General features: G+C 43.4%; 1 protein-coding gene across 4 annotated transcripts in view; it reads right to left on the bottom strand.

The window, feature by feature from the left end:
* Positions 1-16,978, bottom strand: part of LOC115193526 (collagen alpha-1(XIX) chain) — a 258,296-nt gene that overhangs the window by 65,834 nt on the left and 175,484 nt on the right. For all 4 annotated transcript variants that reach the window (XM_029752231.1, XM_029752233.1, XM_029752234.1 and 1 more), the window contains 6 exons: positions 5,167-5,211; positions 3,722-3,799; positions 2,971-3,006; positions 2,073-2,126; positions 1,268-1,321; positions 424-465 (listed from right to left, as the gene is read on the bottom strand). In XM_029752231.1, the coding sequence (XP_029608091.1) occupies positions 424-465; positions 1,268-1,321; positions 2,073-2,126; positions 2,971-3,006; positions 3,722-3,799; positions 5,167-5,211 (309 nt within the window). The remainder of the gene's footprint in view (positions 1-423; positions 466-1,267; positions 1,322-2,072; positions 2,127-2,970; positions 3,007-3,721; positions 3,800-5,166; positions 5,212-16,978) is intronic.

Genomic DNA, 16,978 nt, shown 5'->3' with positions numbered 1-16,978 from the left:
TTTCCATAGTGGATTTCCAATTTCTTGAATTTCTAGCTGCAGTTCGCCACCACCACCTGATGAAGGCGCTCCTGAGCTTCTGTTAATAATACCGTAACATCACCCTAATAGGTTTAGTACTGGTGAAAAGTTGGTTTCTGGATTCAACTGTGAGGTCTTAAACTGTGAAACACACCACTGTGGGTAACTGTGCAATCATAGTAACTGATGCAATTAAAGCAGGCTAAATTATAACCTGTTTCTACACCCTCAGTCAATGTGGATCTACATGTTGGCACTTCAAGGTATTAAAAACAGATCTTCCATGAATCTTGTCAATGACAAAATGATGTATGATTTATGCACCACACTGAATAATGTTGGAATGACAATTGATGGGAATAATCATACGACACAACAGTAATAAATGAAACAGTCCAGTACCTTGAGTAAAGAGCTCATATCTCCAACTATTGGCAAGGCAGTCTGTTGGAAAGACAAATTATCATCATACATTTTGGATAATGACTACAGATGTAAAGAAATGTCAATGAATATTTTTGTGATCTTTTTTCAGTCAGATCATAGTTGAATGAACCTCTCATAATTATCTTAGCATCACTCGAAGCTTGAAATATTATGAATGATACTGAAACACTCAATGTTACCATGACTGGTTTTATGGTGGTATGAATGATACTGAAACACTCAAAGTTACCATGACTGGTTTTATGGTGGTATGAATGATACTGAAATACTCAAAGTTACCATGACTGGTTTTATGGTGGTATGAATGATACTGAAACACTCAAAGTTACCATGACTGGTTTTATGGTGGTATGAATGATACTGAAATACTCAAAGTTACCATGACTGGTTTTATGGTGGTATGAATGATACTGAAACACTCAAAGTTACCATGACTGGTTTTATGGTGGTATGAATGATACTGAAACACTCAAAGTTACCATGATTGTTTTATGGTGGTATGAATGATACTGAAACACTCAAAGTTACCATGATTGTTTTATGGTGGTATGAATGATACTGAAATACTCAAAGTTACCATGATTGTTTTATGGTGGTATGAATGCCTTATACATAACCCCTTCAAGTACAGTGTAACCACATTTTCTCCTGTGATTTCAGTTTTCTGTAAAATAGTTGTCTTTCTGTGGTTTTGAGGCATTTAACCTAAACATGGTACAGTGGGCTTAGCACCTCCAAGTGACACTGACACAGTATATCTCTGAGAGAGAGATCAGAAAGAGATGAGCGGTTAACTTACTGGTTGACCCGGGGGGCCAGGTGGACCAGGGGGACCTTCTCGACCAGGGGATCCCTTTAAATGACAGAAATAATGATGTCACCAGCTATGAGACCAGGGGATCCCTTTAAATGTGTGTTTCTGATGTGTCCAGAAACACACAGCGTTGCACACCCTTTGGCCCACGCTTTGACATTCATCCTGTTGGGGTGCTGTGTGTGTGTTTCTGATGTGTCCAGAAACTGTTGCTACTTTCTCATGCAGACATAAAGGAAACACATCTTTCATCAGAATGTTAGATTCTCTTTTTATCTGCAGACCGTGGAGGAGAAGAAGAGTGGAGGAGTGGAGGAGAGGAGGAGAAGAAGAGTGGAGGAGAGGAAGAGTGGAGGAGTGGTGGAGAGGAAGAGTGGAGGAGTGGAGGAGAGGAAGAGTGGAGGAGAGGAAGAGTGGAGGAGAGGAAGAGTGGAGGAGAGGAGGAGTGGAGGAGAGGAGGAGAGGAAGAGTGGAGGAGAGGAGGAGAGAAGGAGAGGAGGTGTGGAGGAGAGGAGGAGAGGAAGAGTGGATAAGTGGAGGAGAGGGAAAGTGGATGCGAGGAAGAGAGGAGGAGAGGAAGAGAGGAGGAGTGGAGAAAAGATGTGAGGAAGAGGAATAGAAGACAGAAAGGAAAGACAACATTTTCCCTCCGAATGTTAGTTTCTCTTTTTATCTCCAGATGTAAAGTATCACTGTGTCTCCCTTCCTGCAGAGAGAGGAGGACAGGGGGAGTGGAGGAGATGAATGAGTAAGGGAGGAAGAGAGGAAGGAAGGTCTTGATCCCACTCACCTCTCTCCCCGGGGTCCCAGCAGGGCCTGAGAATCCGGAGGGTCCACGAGGGCCCTAGGAGAGAAGACAACCCCCATAACACACTAATGAGATCAGGGCCCGTATCTAAAATGCCTCTCAGATTAGGATTGCTGACCTAGGATCAGAATATACAATATATCCTCAACCCTAACAAAGAAGACATGCATCTAAGTCTATGATGAGCCTGGCACCAGACCTGTTGAAACTAACACCACACCTGTTGATACTAACACCAGTCCTGGTGATACTAACACCAGACCTGTTGAAACTAACACCAGTCCTGATGAGACTAACACCAGTCCTGATGAGACTAACACCAGTCCTGATGAGACTAACACCAGTCCTGTTGAGACTAACACCAGTCCTGATGAGACTAACACCAGTCCTGATGAGACTAACACCAGTCCTGTTGAAACTAACACCAGTCCTGATGAGACTAACACCAGTCCTGGTGATGCTAACACCAGTCCTGTTGAGACTAACACCAGTCCTGATGAGACTAACACCAGTCCTGATGAGACTAACACCAGTCCTGATGAGACTAACACCAGTCCTGTTGAGACTAACACCAGTCCTGTTGAGACTAACACCAGTCCTGATGAGATTAACACCTGTCCTGATGAGACTAACACCAGACCTGTTGAAACTATATGGCATATTAATTTTAAATGCATAAACTACAATATCATTGGAATTAAATTGTTGTTTCAGAATTGATATCCTCAACCTTTAGACTGAAGACTAAGGTTTCATCTAAGCATCCAGGAGCACAATACTGGAAGGTACTGTATGTACTGTACTGTTCCATACTCTAATATCACAGGAATCAGATGGATGTGTGTGTGTGTGTCTGGACAGGAGATATTCTTCCACATACCTCAAATCCTCTCTCTCCTCTCTGTCCCATGGGGCCCTATAAGAACACATCACACAGCTTGTTTACAACAACACCCCTTCAGCGCACGCACACACACACACACACACACACACACACACACACACACACACACACACACACACACACACACACACACACACACACACTCACACACACACACATACACACACATACACACACACCAACTTGTTAACACCAACAGCAGCTCAGTCCAAGATCCAGTAAAGGACTGTGTTTCAACATCCATCCTTTGCTATGTTCCATTGATTCCTTGCTTTCCAACAACCCTGAATTTCACTATTTAACAAACCAAAGGACAAAACTCAAGCGGACATTTTTTGAAGTTGAAACCAGCAGCAGCAGCCTCACAGAGGATAGATAGATGGTAAAGTAGTGTGTAATGCTAAAGGTCCACAATGTTTTTAAATCTAATCTTGGAATTAATGTTAATTGAATATAGTCTTTATTGTATCATTCATTTGACCAGGATAAAATCCTATATAAGTCTATGCACAAGCCATTCTGAAGATGACTGAACTGAAAAGGTGTGTGAAATGTTGTCCAACAGAAAAGTTTTGGGAAGACTACAGGTTAGAGAGATGGGGCCGCAACGGCTGGGATTCTCTGGAGGATTGGTTTGAAAAGCAAAACATTTATTTGTGAAAATGTCAACGGACAATAAAGTATGAACACGAGAAAAATGAGAAATGTTCCAGTGCCATGTACTCACAGGAGGTCCTTCAACTCCCAGACCAGGCTCTCCTTTCTCCCCTAGGTCTCCTGGTACACCAGGGACACCACGCTCACCCTGACAGAGAAGAGAGGGGGGAACAGGGAACTCATTTTGATGACTGTTAAAGGGAAGAGAGGGGGGAACAGGGAACTCATTTTGATGACTGTTAAAGGGAAGAGAGGGGGGAACAGGGAACTCATTTTGATGACTGTTAAAGGGAAGAGAGGGGGGAACAGGGAACTCATTTTGATGACTGTTTAAGGGAAGAGAGGGGGGAACAGGGAACTCATTTTGATGACTGTTAAAGGGAAGAGAGGGGGGAACAGGGAACTCATTTTGATGACTGTTAAAGGGAAGAGAGGGGGGAACAGGGAACTCATTTTGATGACTGTTTAAGGGAAGAGAGGGGGGAACAGGGAACTCATTTTGATGACTGTTAAAGGGAAGAGAGGGGAGAACAGGGAACTCATTTTGATGACTGTTTAAGGGAAGAGAGGGGGGAACAGGGAACTCATTTTGATGACTGTTAAAGGGAAGAGAGGGGGCACAGGGAACTCATTTTGATGACTGTTAAAGGGAAGAGAGGGGAGAACAGGGAACTCATTTTGATGACTGTTAAAGGGAAGAGAGGGGGGAACAGGGAACTCATTTTGATGACTGTTAAAGGGAAGAGAGGGGAGAACAGGGAACTCATTTTGATGACTGTTAAAGGGAAGAGAGGGGAGAACAGGGAACTCATTTTGATGACTGTTTAAGGGAAGAGAGGGGGGAACAGGGAACTCATTTTGATGACTGTTAAAGGGAAGAGAGGGGGCACAGGGAACTCATTTTGATGACTGTTAAAGGGAAGAGAGGGGAGAACAGGGAACTCATTTTGATGACTGTTAAAGGGAAGAGAGGGGGGAACAGGGAACTCATTTTGCTGACTGTTAAAGGGAACAGGGTGCCATTTGAAACTCATTTTGATGACTGTTAAAGGGAACAGGGTGCCATTTGGGACCCAGCTCAATAAAAGGAGAGTTCCCTGGATTTAACAGGACCTGTGTTTCAGATCCCTGACATCAGTGAATAATATAATAATGTAAGCCACCTGACAGACTTACACTACAGTAACTGCAGAGATTTTTACTACATGTATGTGATCATTGTGGGAATTGAACTCTCATCCTTGGCGTTGCTAGTTTCACTCTCTTACCAACTGAGCCAGAAGTGGATGAACTGGGTTCATTTGAGGTATTAGAAGAACTAGTCGTCCTTTGGAGGTTTTCTAATCTGGATCATCATAGCCAGTGGAAATATCCCTCATCTAGCTAGAGAATAATAAGTCCAGATTGTGGTAACCCTGGGTGGTCTGCCTGTCTGTTTTGTCCCTCTTCCCCCACCATAGGGGGCTGCCATCCTGTTTTGGCCCTGTTCCTCCACCATAGGGGTTGTTTTTCTACCTTTGGCCCTCGTGATCCTCTGGGTCCAGATGTCATCCCCTCTTCCTGCCCGGGCGAAAAGAAGAAAGAACAAAATGATTTTCACAATCCAGACATCATACAGCATACGTCAGCATTGATAATAACGACGCCGATAGAGATGGTCGACTCGCTTCAGGTCCTTAGGAAACTATGCAGTATTTTGTTTTTTTTAATGTATTATTTCTTACATTGTTACCCCAGGAAATCTTTTTTTTTTACAAGCATTTCACTACGCTTGCATTGACATCTGCTAACCATGTGTATGTGACAAATAACATTTGATATGATTTAAAGATTGGAGGCTAAACATGTAAGATACAGATAGACCGTCTGAAATTGACCAAGACACTCGGACCAACGATCTGCAGTTAAAAAGCCTTTATCAAGTCAAATACAATGTTATTTGTCACCTGCTTCGTACACAACAGGTGGAGACTAACAGTAAAATGCTAACAGGTCCTTCCCAACAATACAGAGAGAAAGAAAGTAGAGAAATAATAGAAAAGTAAAACACTTAATAATAAAAGTAATAATAGATACAGAATGAGTAATGATAACTTGTCTATTCTGTCTGCAAGGAGTACCAGTACTGAGTAATGATAACTTGTCTATTCTGTCTGCAAGGAGTACCAGTACTGAGTAATGATAACTTGTCTATTCTGTCTGCAAGAGGTACCAGTACTGAGTAATGATAACTTGTCTATTCTGTCTGCAAGGAGTACCAGTACTGAGTAATGATAACTTGTCTATTCTGTCTGCAAGAGGTACCAGTACTGAGTAATGATAACTTGTCTATTCTGTCTGCAAGGAGTACCAGTACTGAGTAATGATAACTTGTCTATTCTGTCTGCAAGGAGTACCAGTACTGAGTAATGATAACTTGTCTATTCTGTCTGCAAGAGGTACCAGTACTGAGTAATGATAACTTGTCTATTCTGTCTGCAAGGAGTACCAGTACTGAGTAATGATAACTTGTCTATTCTGTCTGCAAGAGGTACCAGTACTGAGTAATGATAACTTGTCTATTCTGTCTGCAAGGAGTACCAGTACTGAGTAATGATAACTTGTCTATTCTGTCTGCAAGAGGTACCAGTACTGAGTAATGATAACTTGTCTATTCTGTCTGCAAGGAGTAACAGTACTGAGTAATGATACCTTGTCTATTCTGTCTGCAAGAGGTACCAGTACTGAGTAATGATAACTTGTCTATTCTGTCTGCAAGGAGTAACAGTACTGAGTAATGATAACTTGTCTATTCTGTCTGCAAGGAGTAACAGTACTGAGTAATGATAACTAGTCTATTCTGTCTGCAAGGAGTACCAGTACTGAGTAATGATAACTTGTCTATTCTGTCTGCAAGGAGTACCAGTACTGAGTAATGATAACTTGTCTATTCTGTCTGCAAGGAGTACCAGTACTGAGTAATGATAACTTGTCTATTCTGTCTGCAAGGAGTACCAGTACTGAGTAATGATAACTTGTCTATTCTGTCTGCAAGGAGTACCAGTACTGAGTAATGATAACTAGTCTATTCTGTCTGCAAGGGGTACCAGTACTGAGTAATGATAACTTGTCTATTCTGTCTGCAAGGAGTACCAGTACTGAGTAATGATAACTTGTCTATTCTGTCTGCAAGGAGTACCAGTACTGAGTAATGATAACTTGTCTATTCTGTCTGCAAGAGGTACCAGTACTGAGTAATGATAACTTGTCTATTCTGTCTGTAAGAGGTACCAGTACTGAGTAATGATAACTTGTCTATTCTGTCTGCAAGGGGTACCAGTACTGAGTAATGATAACTTGTCTATTCTGTCTGCAAGGAGTACCAGTACTGAGTAATTATAACTTGTCTATTCTGTCTGCAAGGGGTACCAGTACTGAGTAATGATAACTTGTATATTCTGTCTGCAAGGGGTACCAGTACTGAGTAATGATAACTTGTCTATTCTGTCTGCAAGAGGTACCAGTACTGAGTAATGATAACTTGTCTATTCTGTCTGCAAGAGGTACCAGTACTGAGTAATGATAACTTGTCTATTCTGTCTGCAAGGGGTACCAGTACTGAGTAATGATAACTTGTCTATTCTGTCTGCAAGAGGTACCAGTACTGAGTAATGATAACTTGTCTATTCTGTCTGCAAGGAGTACCAGTACTGAGTAATGATAACTTGTATATTCTGTCTGCAAGGAGTACCAGTACTGAGTAATGATAACTTGGCTATATACAAGGAGTACCAGTACTGAGTGGGTGATAACTTGGCTATATACATGGGGTACCAGTACTGAGTGGATGATAACTTGGCTATATACATGGGGTACCAGTACTGAGTAATGATAACTTGGTTATATACAAGGAGTACCAGTACTGAGTGGATGATAACTTGGCTATATACAAGGAGTACCAGTACTGAGTGGATGATAACTTGGCTATATACAAGGGGTACCAGTACTGAGTAATGATAACTTGGCTATATACAAGGGGTACCAGTACTGAGTGGATGATAACTTGGTTATATACAAGGAGTACCAGTACTGAGTGGATGATAACTTGGCTATATACAAGGGGTACCAGTACTGAGTAATGATAACTTGGCTATATACAAGGGGTACCAGTACTGAGTGGATGATAACTTGGTTATATACAAGGAGTACCAGTACTGAGTGGATGATAACTTGGCTATATACAAGGAGTACCAGTACTGAGTGGATGATAACTTGGCTATATACAAGGGGTACCAGTACTGAGTGGATGATAACTTGGCTATATACATGGGGTACCAGTACTGAGTAATGATAACTTGGTTATATACAAGGAGTACCAGTACTGAGTGGATGATAACTTGGCTATATACAAGGAGTACCAGTACTGAGTGGATGATAACTTGGCTATATACAAGGGGTACCAGTACTGAGTAATGATAACTTGGTTATATACAAGGAGTACCAGTACTGAGTGGATGATAACTTGGCTATATACAAGGAGTACCAGTACTGAGTGGATGATAACTTGGCTATATACATGGGGTACCAGTACTGAGTAATGATAACTTGGTTATATACAAGGAGTACCAGTACTGAGTGGATGATAACTTGGCTATATACAAGGAGTACCAGTACTGAGTAATGATAACTTGGCTATATACAAGGAGTACCAGTACTGAGTGGGTGATAACTTGGCTATATACAAGGGGTACCAGTACTGAGTGGATGATAACTTGGCTATATACATGGGGTACCAGTACTGAGTAATGATAACTTGGTTATATACAAGGAGTACCAGTACTGAGTGGATGATAACTTGGCTATATACAAGGAGTACCAGTACTGAGTGGATGATAACTTGGCTATATACAAGGGGTACCAGTACTGAGTAATGATAACTTGGTTATATACAAGGAGTACCAGTACTGAGTGGATGATAACTTGGCTATATACAAGGAGTACCAGTACTGAGTGGATGATAACTTGGCTATATACATGGGGTACCAGTACTGAGTAATGATAACTTGGCTATATACAAGGAGTACCAGTACTGAGTAATGATAACTTGGCTATATACAAGGGGTACCAGTACTGAGTGGATGTGCAGGGGTACGAGGTCATTGAGGAAGATATGTACATATAGTTAGAGATAAATAATAAAGGAGGACTAAATAATAAAGTATCCATGTAGGAAAGTTCAAACAAGCCAAACAATTCTCCTACTGCAAATCACACATCAGCAATTCACTTTGAGAACAAGACAGTGTTTCTCCCAGAAGCACAGCTACTGCCTGCGTGAGACTTCAATGGGAATATGGAATATACCTCCAACTACACAGGGCAAACAGTAGGAACACTTCATTTCACCGCGAGCCGTGTGTTCAATACTCTCCTACTTTACAACATGTTTTAACAGCTTCTACGTTGTGAAGTGAGACCCATAATGCTCTGCTGCTGCCACACACAGAAGCCCACTGGTGTCTCCCAAATAACACCCTATTCCCTATATAGTGCCCTATGGGTCCTGGTCAAAAGTGATGCACTATAAAGGGAATAGGGTGCCATTCGGGACGCAGGCTTGATTGGGAACGGGGATAAGCATTATTTACAGTACACCCCCTTGATGGAAAATGGATTTCTGTGTTCAGCATGCATTAGTGCTACAACTAAGTCCTGCATTGCACAATGTAAATCAGCCATCTGAAACTTTGCTTCATGCTAATGCAGCAGTTTTGAAATAAAGCTCCCCCACATTTTAACAAGTGTTCAGAGTACAAATAAAAATAAAGTTGGATGAACTCAAATAACCTGTGTTTGTTTCTCTGGTTTTACTTCCTCCAGGGTGTAGTGGTGTGTCATTTGAATTGGCACTGAATTCAATATGTAAATAAGTTGAAATGTGCCAATAAAGAATGGTTTAAATTCTCTCTCTCTTTTTTTCCCTCTGTCGCTCTCTCCCTCTTGCTCTCTCTGTCTTCCTTACCTTCCTTCCTTCATCCATCCATCCATCCCCCCTGTATCCCTCCATCACTGCCCTCCTCAACTACTCCCAGGACGTGTCCCAAATCTGGCTTGCCCAGTAATTACTTAAACTGCCTACTGTGTAGTACTAATCATACAAAATAGTATTTAGAATGTACTGTTTCGTAACAATGAATGCAGTGACAACAAATATCAGCATACTAGGCTCCTCCTACTGAGACTGTGCCATCTAACGCACAATTACGTTGCCTGCTGGGAAAAAACAGCTCAGGTTGTTTTCATATATTTGTTGTTGTTGTGTTTTTGCATTGACATTGACTGATTAACTAATATTATGCTACACAAAGATACATAACATCCATTTTTCTAAACTAATCCAATGTGTTCGTTGGACTTATTGCACCCATTACTGAGTTGTTGTTCCAGTTTAGATGGTTTTAAGGTAGTCTTATTTATTCTTCTGTTTAACCCTGCCAGTCATTCTGAAACCAAGTTGTTGTGAGTGAAGAACAGTTCCAATTGTTGGATATCCCCACTCTGGCTGGATTCCAATAGGATTCAAACATCACTTTGCAAGCCAAAACACAGCAAAGGCTGGTCACCAGCAAAACACAGTGAAGGCTGGTCACCAGCAAAACACAGTGAAGGCACCATGAAAACACAGTGAAGACACCATGAAAACACAGTGAAGGCACCATGAAAACACAGTGAAGGCACCATGAAAACACAGTGAAGGCACCATGAAAACACAGTGAAGGCACCATGAAAACACAGTGAAGGCACCATGAAAACACAGTGAAGGCACTATGAAAACACAGTGAAGGCACCATGAAAACACAGTGAAGGCACTATGAAAACACAGTGAAGGCACTATGAAAACACAGTGAAGGCACTATGAAAACACAGTGAAGGCACCATGAAATCACAGTGAAGGCACTATGAAAACACAGTGAAGGCACCATGAAATCACAGTGAAGGCACTATGAAAACACAGTGAAGGCACCATGAAATCACAGTGAAGGCACCATGAAAACACAGTGAAGGCACTATGAAAACACAGTGAAGGCACTATGAAAACACAGTGAAGGCACCATGAAATCACAGTGAAGGCACTATGAAATCACAGTGAAGGCACTATGAAAACACAGTGAAGGCTGGTCACCAGTAAAATCAGCAGTGGTGGAAAAAGTTCTCAACTGTCATACTGGAGTAAACGTAAAGATAATAGAAAATGACTCAAGTAAAAGTGAAAGTCACCCAGTAAAATCCTACTTGAGTAAAAGTCTAAAAGTATTTGTTTTTAAACATACTTAAGTATCAAAAGTACAGTTGAAGTCGGAAGTTTACAAGCCAAATACATTTAAACTCAGTTTCACAGTTCCTGACATTTAATCCTAGTAAAAATTCCCTGTCTTGGGTCAGTTAGGATCACCACTTTATTTTAAGAAAGCTAAATGTCAGAATAATTGTAGAGAGAATTATTTATTTAAGCTTTTTCTTTCATCACATTCCCAGTGGGTAAGAAGTTTACATACACTCAATTCGTATTTGGTAGCACTGCCTTTACATTGTTTAACTTGGGTCAAACAATTCAGGTAGCCTTCCACAAGCTTCCCACAATGACAGAGCTGGTGAAACTGAGTCAGGTTTGTAGGCCTCCTTGCTCGCACACGCTTTTTCAGTTCTGCCCACACATTTTCTATAGAATTGAGGTCAGGGCTTTGTGATGGCCACTCCAATACCTTGACTTTGTTGTCCTTAAGCCATTTTGCCACAACTTTGGAAGTTTGCTTGGGGTCGTTGTCCATTTGGAAGACCCATTTGTGACCAAGCTTTAACTTCCTGACTGATGTCTTGAGATGTTGCTTCAATATATCCACATCATTTTCCATCTCATGATGCCATATATTGTGTGAAGTGCACCAGTCCCCCCTACAGCAAAGCACCCCACATCATGATGCTGCCACCCCCGTGCTTCACGGTTGGGATGGTGTTCTTCGGATTGCAAGCCTCCCACTTTTTCCTGCAAACATAATGATGGTCATTATGGCCAAACAGTTCTATTTTTGTTTCATCAGACCAGAGGACATTTCTCAAAAATGTACGATATATGTCCCCATGTGCAGTTGCAAACCGTAGTCTGGCTTTTTTATGGCGGTTTTGGAGCAGTGGCTTCTTCCTTGCTGAGCGGCCTTTCAGGTTATGTCGATGTAGGACTCGTTTTACTGTGGATATAGATACTTTTGTACCTGTTTCCTCCAGCATCTTCACAAGGTCATTTGCTGTTGTTCTGTGAGTGATTTGCACTTTTTGCACCAAGGTACATTCATTTCTAGGAGACAGAATGCGTCTCCTTCCTGAGTGGTATGACGGCTGCGTGGTCCCATGGTGTTTATACTTGCATACTATTGTTTGTAAAGATGAACGTGGTACCTTCAGGCATTTGGAAATTGCTCCCAAGGATGAACCAGACTTGTGGAGGTCTACAATTTTTGTCTGAGGTCTTGGCTGATTTCTTTTGATCTTACCATGATTTACATTTTATATTTACATTTTAGTCATTTAGCAGACGCTCTTATCCAGAGCGACTTACAGTAGTGAATGCATACATTTCATACATCATTTTTTTTTGGTACTTCAAGCAAAGAGGCACTGGTACACCTCCAACTGACTCAAATGATGTCAATTAGCCTATCAGAAGCTTCTAAAACCATGACATCATTTTCTGGAATTTTCCAAGCTGTTTAAAGGCACAGTCAACTTAGTGTATATTTACTTCTGACCCACTGGAATTGTGACACAGTGAATTACAAGTGAAATAATCTGTCTGTAAACAATTGTTGGAAAAATTACTTGTGTCATGGACAAAGTAGATGTCCTAACCGACTTGCCAAAACTATAGTTTGTTAACAAGAAATTTGTGGAGTGGTTGAAAAACAAATTTTAATAACTCCAACCTAAGTGCATGTAAACTTCCGACTTCAACTGTAAATGGAATCGCTAAAATGTAGTTAAGTATCAAAAGTAAAAGTAACAGAATAAACCATTTCAAATGTCTTATGTTAAGCAAAACAGATGACACCATTTATTTCTTTATTTGACGGATAGCCAGGGGCACACTCCAACACTCAGACATCATTTACAGATAGCCAGGGGCACACTCCAACACTCAGACAACATTTAAAGATAGCTAGGGGCACACTCCAACACTCAGACATCATTTACAGATAGCTAGGGGTACACTCCAACACTCAGACATCATTTACAGATAGCTAGGGACACACTCCAACACTCAGACATCATTTACAGATAGCCAGGGGCACACTCCAACACTCAGACATCATTTACAGATAGCCAGGGGCACACTCCAACACTCAGACATCATTTACAGATAGCCAGGGGCACACTCCAACACTCAGACATCATTTACAGATAGCCAGGGGCACACTCCAACACTCAGACATCATTTACAGATAGCCAGGGGCACACTCCAACACTCAGACATCATTTACAGATAGCCAGGGGAACACTCCAACACTCAGACACCATTTACAAACAAAGCATTTGTGTTTAGTGAGTCAGCCAGATCAGAAGCAGTACAGTACGGACGACGAGGGATTTTCGCTTGATAAGTGTGTGAATTGGACCATGTTCCTGTCAAAATGTAACGAGTACTTTTGGGTGTCAGGGAAAATGTATGGAGTAAAGTAAATTACAGATACCCCCAAAAAACGACTTAAGTAGTGCTTTAAAATATTTTTACTTAAGTACTTTACAGCACTGAAAATCAGCACCTATGCAGTTTTTTTCAGTAGGGTTGATTCCTGCCATTTGTTCATGTTGGTACAGCGCGTCCCCTCAGCTGATTATCAGCTGTTGTCAAACACACAGATGATTCTCTAGACATGTAGATAAAATATTACATTTTCACATACCCAAAATGCCTACCATTTAGAACGCAAGTACAGGTATTGGGACACGGCCAAAGTGTCAAAGATGCTTACAGTCCAACGGTATCTCTGTGTCTCCCCTCATCTCTCCTCCTCTACTTTTGTTTACGTACTCATTCACTCTGAGCCAGTCACAGTGTTAAAGATGTTCAAGGTCCAACTGTGTCCATCTACATTCCTCCATCATTCCCCCTCTATATCCCTCCATCCTCCCCTCTACATCCCTCCATCCTCCCCTCTCTACATCCCTCCATCCTCCCCTCTACATCCCTCCATCCTCCCCTCTCTACATCCCTCCATCCTCCCCTCTCTACATCCCTCCATCCTCTCCTCTCTACATACCTACATCCTCCCCTCTCTACATCCCTCCATCCTCCCCTCTCTACATACCTCCATCCTCCCCTCTCTACATACCTACATCCTCCCCTCTCTACATCCCTCCATCCCCCCCTCTCTACATCCCTCCATCCTCCCCTCTCTACATCCCTCCATCCTCCCCTCTCTACATCCCTCCATCCTCCCCTCTCTACATCCCTCCATCCCCCCCTCTCTACATCCCTCCATCCTCCCCTCTCTACATCCCTCCATCCTCCCCTCTCTACATCCCTCCATCCTCCTCTCTCTACATCCCTCCATCCTCCCCTCTCTACATCCCTCCATCCTCCCCTCTCTACATCCCTCCATCCTCCCCTCTCTACATCCCTCCATCCTCCCCTCTCTACATCCCTCCATCCTCCCCTCTCTACATCCCTCCATCCTCCCCTCTCTACATCCCTCCATCCTTCCCTCTCTACATCCCTCCATCCTTCCCTCTCTACATCCCTCCATCCTCCCCTCTCTACATCCCTTCATCCTTCCCTCTCTACATCCTTCCATCCTTCCCTCTCTACATCCCTCCATCCTCCCCTCTCTACATCCCTCCATCCTTCCCTCTCTGTATCCCTCCATCCTCCCCTCTCTACATCCCTCCATCCTCCCCTCTCTACATTCCTCCATCCTCCCCTCTCTACATCCCTCCATCCTCCCCTCTCTACATCCCTCCATCCTCCCCTCTCTACATTCCTCCATCCTCCCCTCTCTACATCCCTCCATCCTCCCCTCTCTACATCCCTCCATCCTCCCCTCTCTACATTCCTCCATCCTCCCCTCTCTACATCCCTCCATCCTTCCCTCTCTACATCCCTCCATCCTCCCCTCTCTACATCCCTCCATCCTCCCCTCTCTACATTCCTCCATCCTCCCCTCTCTACATCCCTCCATCCTTCCCTCTCTGTATCCCTCCATCCTCCCCTCTCTATATCCCTCCATCCTTCCCTCTCTACATCCCTCCATCCTTCCCTCTCTACATCCCTCCATCCTCCCCTCTCTACATCCCTCCATCCTCCCCTCTCTACATTCCTCCATCCTCCCCTCTCTACATCCCTCCATCCTCCCCTCTCTACATTCCTCCATCCTCCCCTCTCTACATCCCTCCATCCTTCCCTCTCTACATCCCTCCATCCTTCCCTCTCTACATACCTCCATCCTCCCCTCTCTACATCCCTCCATCCTCCCCTCTCTACATCCCTCCATCCTTCCCTCCTCCACACTTGTTTACCTATTCACTTTCTTAGAGCCATACTTCTACCTGACACCATTAACATGCCAACATCTCTCTTATTACTCTGCTCTACCGAGCACATTAGCTCTTAATGTGTGTGTGTGTGTGTGTGTGTGTGTGTGTGTGTGTGTGTGTGCGCGCTCCGACCTAATGAGTAGTTCCACTGTCATGCTTAATGTTCAGTTTAGCACCTTCCATGTACAAACAAACATTATTGCCCTAGCCTAACCTGAGAGCTGGCACCCTATTCCCTACATAGTGCACTACTTTTGACCAGGGCTTTGGAACAGCTTTAGGGAACAGGGTGCCATTCAGAACTCATAGCTATACTGCTAGCTGATATGTGCCATCACTGCTTGGGCTTGCACCATGCAAAACGCTGAAAACCGGGGTTCAATTCTTTTTTTGAACTCATTGAAAATACTTACTTTGTGCTTGACTGAGCAGGCTCTGCTTAATGGACCCAAGAATAGTTCCAATACGATAAACCCCACCCTGTGGCAATCCAGCTAGATTGGAGCGATCTCTCTACAAATATGAATGATTTCAAATAGTATTTGAACCCAGGTCTGAAACACAGGCAAGTCAACCAACACATCTTGACTGTTAAGCTCTGCTACTAGCTGGTACTGCAGGTGCTGTGTCTGTACAGGTAACTAGCTGGTACTGCAGGTGCTGTGTCTGTACAGGTAACTAGCTGGTACTGCAGGTGCTGTGTCTGTACAGGTAACTAGCTGGTACTGCAGGTGCTGTGTCTGTACAGGTAACTAGTTGGTACTGTAGGTGCTGTGTCTGTACAGGTAACTAGCTGGTACTGCAGGTGATGTGTCTGTACAGGTAACTAGCTGGTACTGCAGGTGCTGTGTCTGTACAGGTAACTAGCTGGTACTGCAGGTGCTGTGTCTGTACAGGTAACTAGCTGGTACTGCAGGTGCTGTGTCTGTACAGGTAACTAGCTGGTACTGCAGGTGCTGTGTCTGTACAGGTAACTAGCTGGTACTGCAGGTGCTGTGTCTGTACAGGTAACTAGCTGGTACTGCAGGTGCTGTGTCTGTACAGGTAACTAGCTGGTACTGCAGGTGCTGTGTCTGTACAGGTAACTAGCTGGTACTGCAGGTGCTGTGTCTGTACAGGTAACTAGCTGGTACTGCAGGTGCTGTGTCTGTACAGGTAACTAGCTGGTACTGTAGGTGCTGTGTCTGTACAGGTAACTAGCTGGTACTGTAGGTGCTGTGTCTGTACAGGTAACTAGCTGGTACTGCAGGTGCTGTGTCTGTACAGGTAACTAGCTGGTACTGCAGGTGCCGTGTCTGTACAGGTAACTAGCTGGTACTGTAGGTGCCGTGTCTGTACAGGTAACTAGCTGGTACTGCAGGTGCCGTGTCTGTACAGGTAACTAGCTGGTACTGCAGGTGCTGTGTCTGTACAGGTAACTAGCTGGTACTGCAGGTGCTGTGTCTGTACAGGTAACTAGCTGGTACTGCAGGTGCTGTGTCTGTACAGGTAACTAGCTGGTACTGCTGGTGCTGTGTCTGTACAGGTAACTAGCTGGTACTGCAGGTGCTGTGTCTGTACAGGTAACTAGCTGGTACTGCAGGTGCTGTGTCTGTACAGGTAACTAGCTGGTACTGCAGGTGCTGTGTCTGTACAGGTAACTAGCTGGTACTGCAGGTGCTGTGTCTGTACAGGTAACTAGTTGGTACTGCAGGTGCTGTGTCTGTGCAGGTAACTAGCTGGTACTGCAGGTGCTGTGTCTGTACAGGTAACTAGCTGGTAC

This window comes from Salmo trutta, chromosome 5 (genome assembly GCF_901001165.1).
Source record: "Salmo trutta chromosome 5, fSalTru1.1, whole genome shotgun sequence".
Lineage (NCBI taxonomy): Eukaryota > Metazoa > Chordata > Actinopteri > Salmoniformes > Salmonidae > Salmo > Salmo trutta.
Note: the sequence above shows the minus strand (reverse complement) of the source record. Positions and strands in the feature narration are given on the sequence as shown.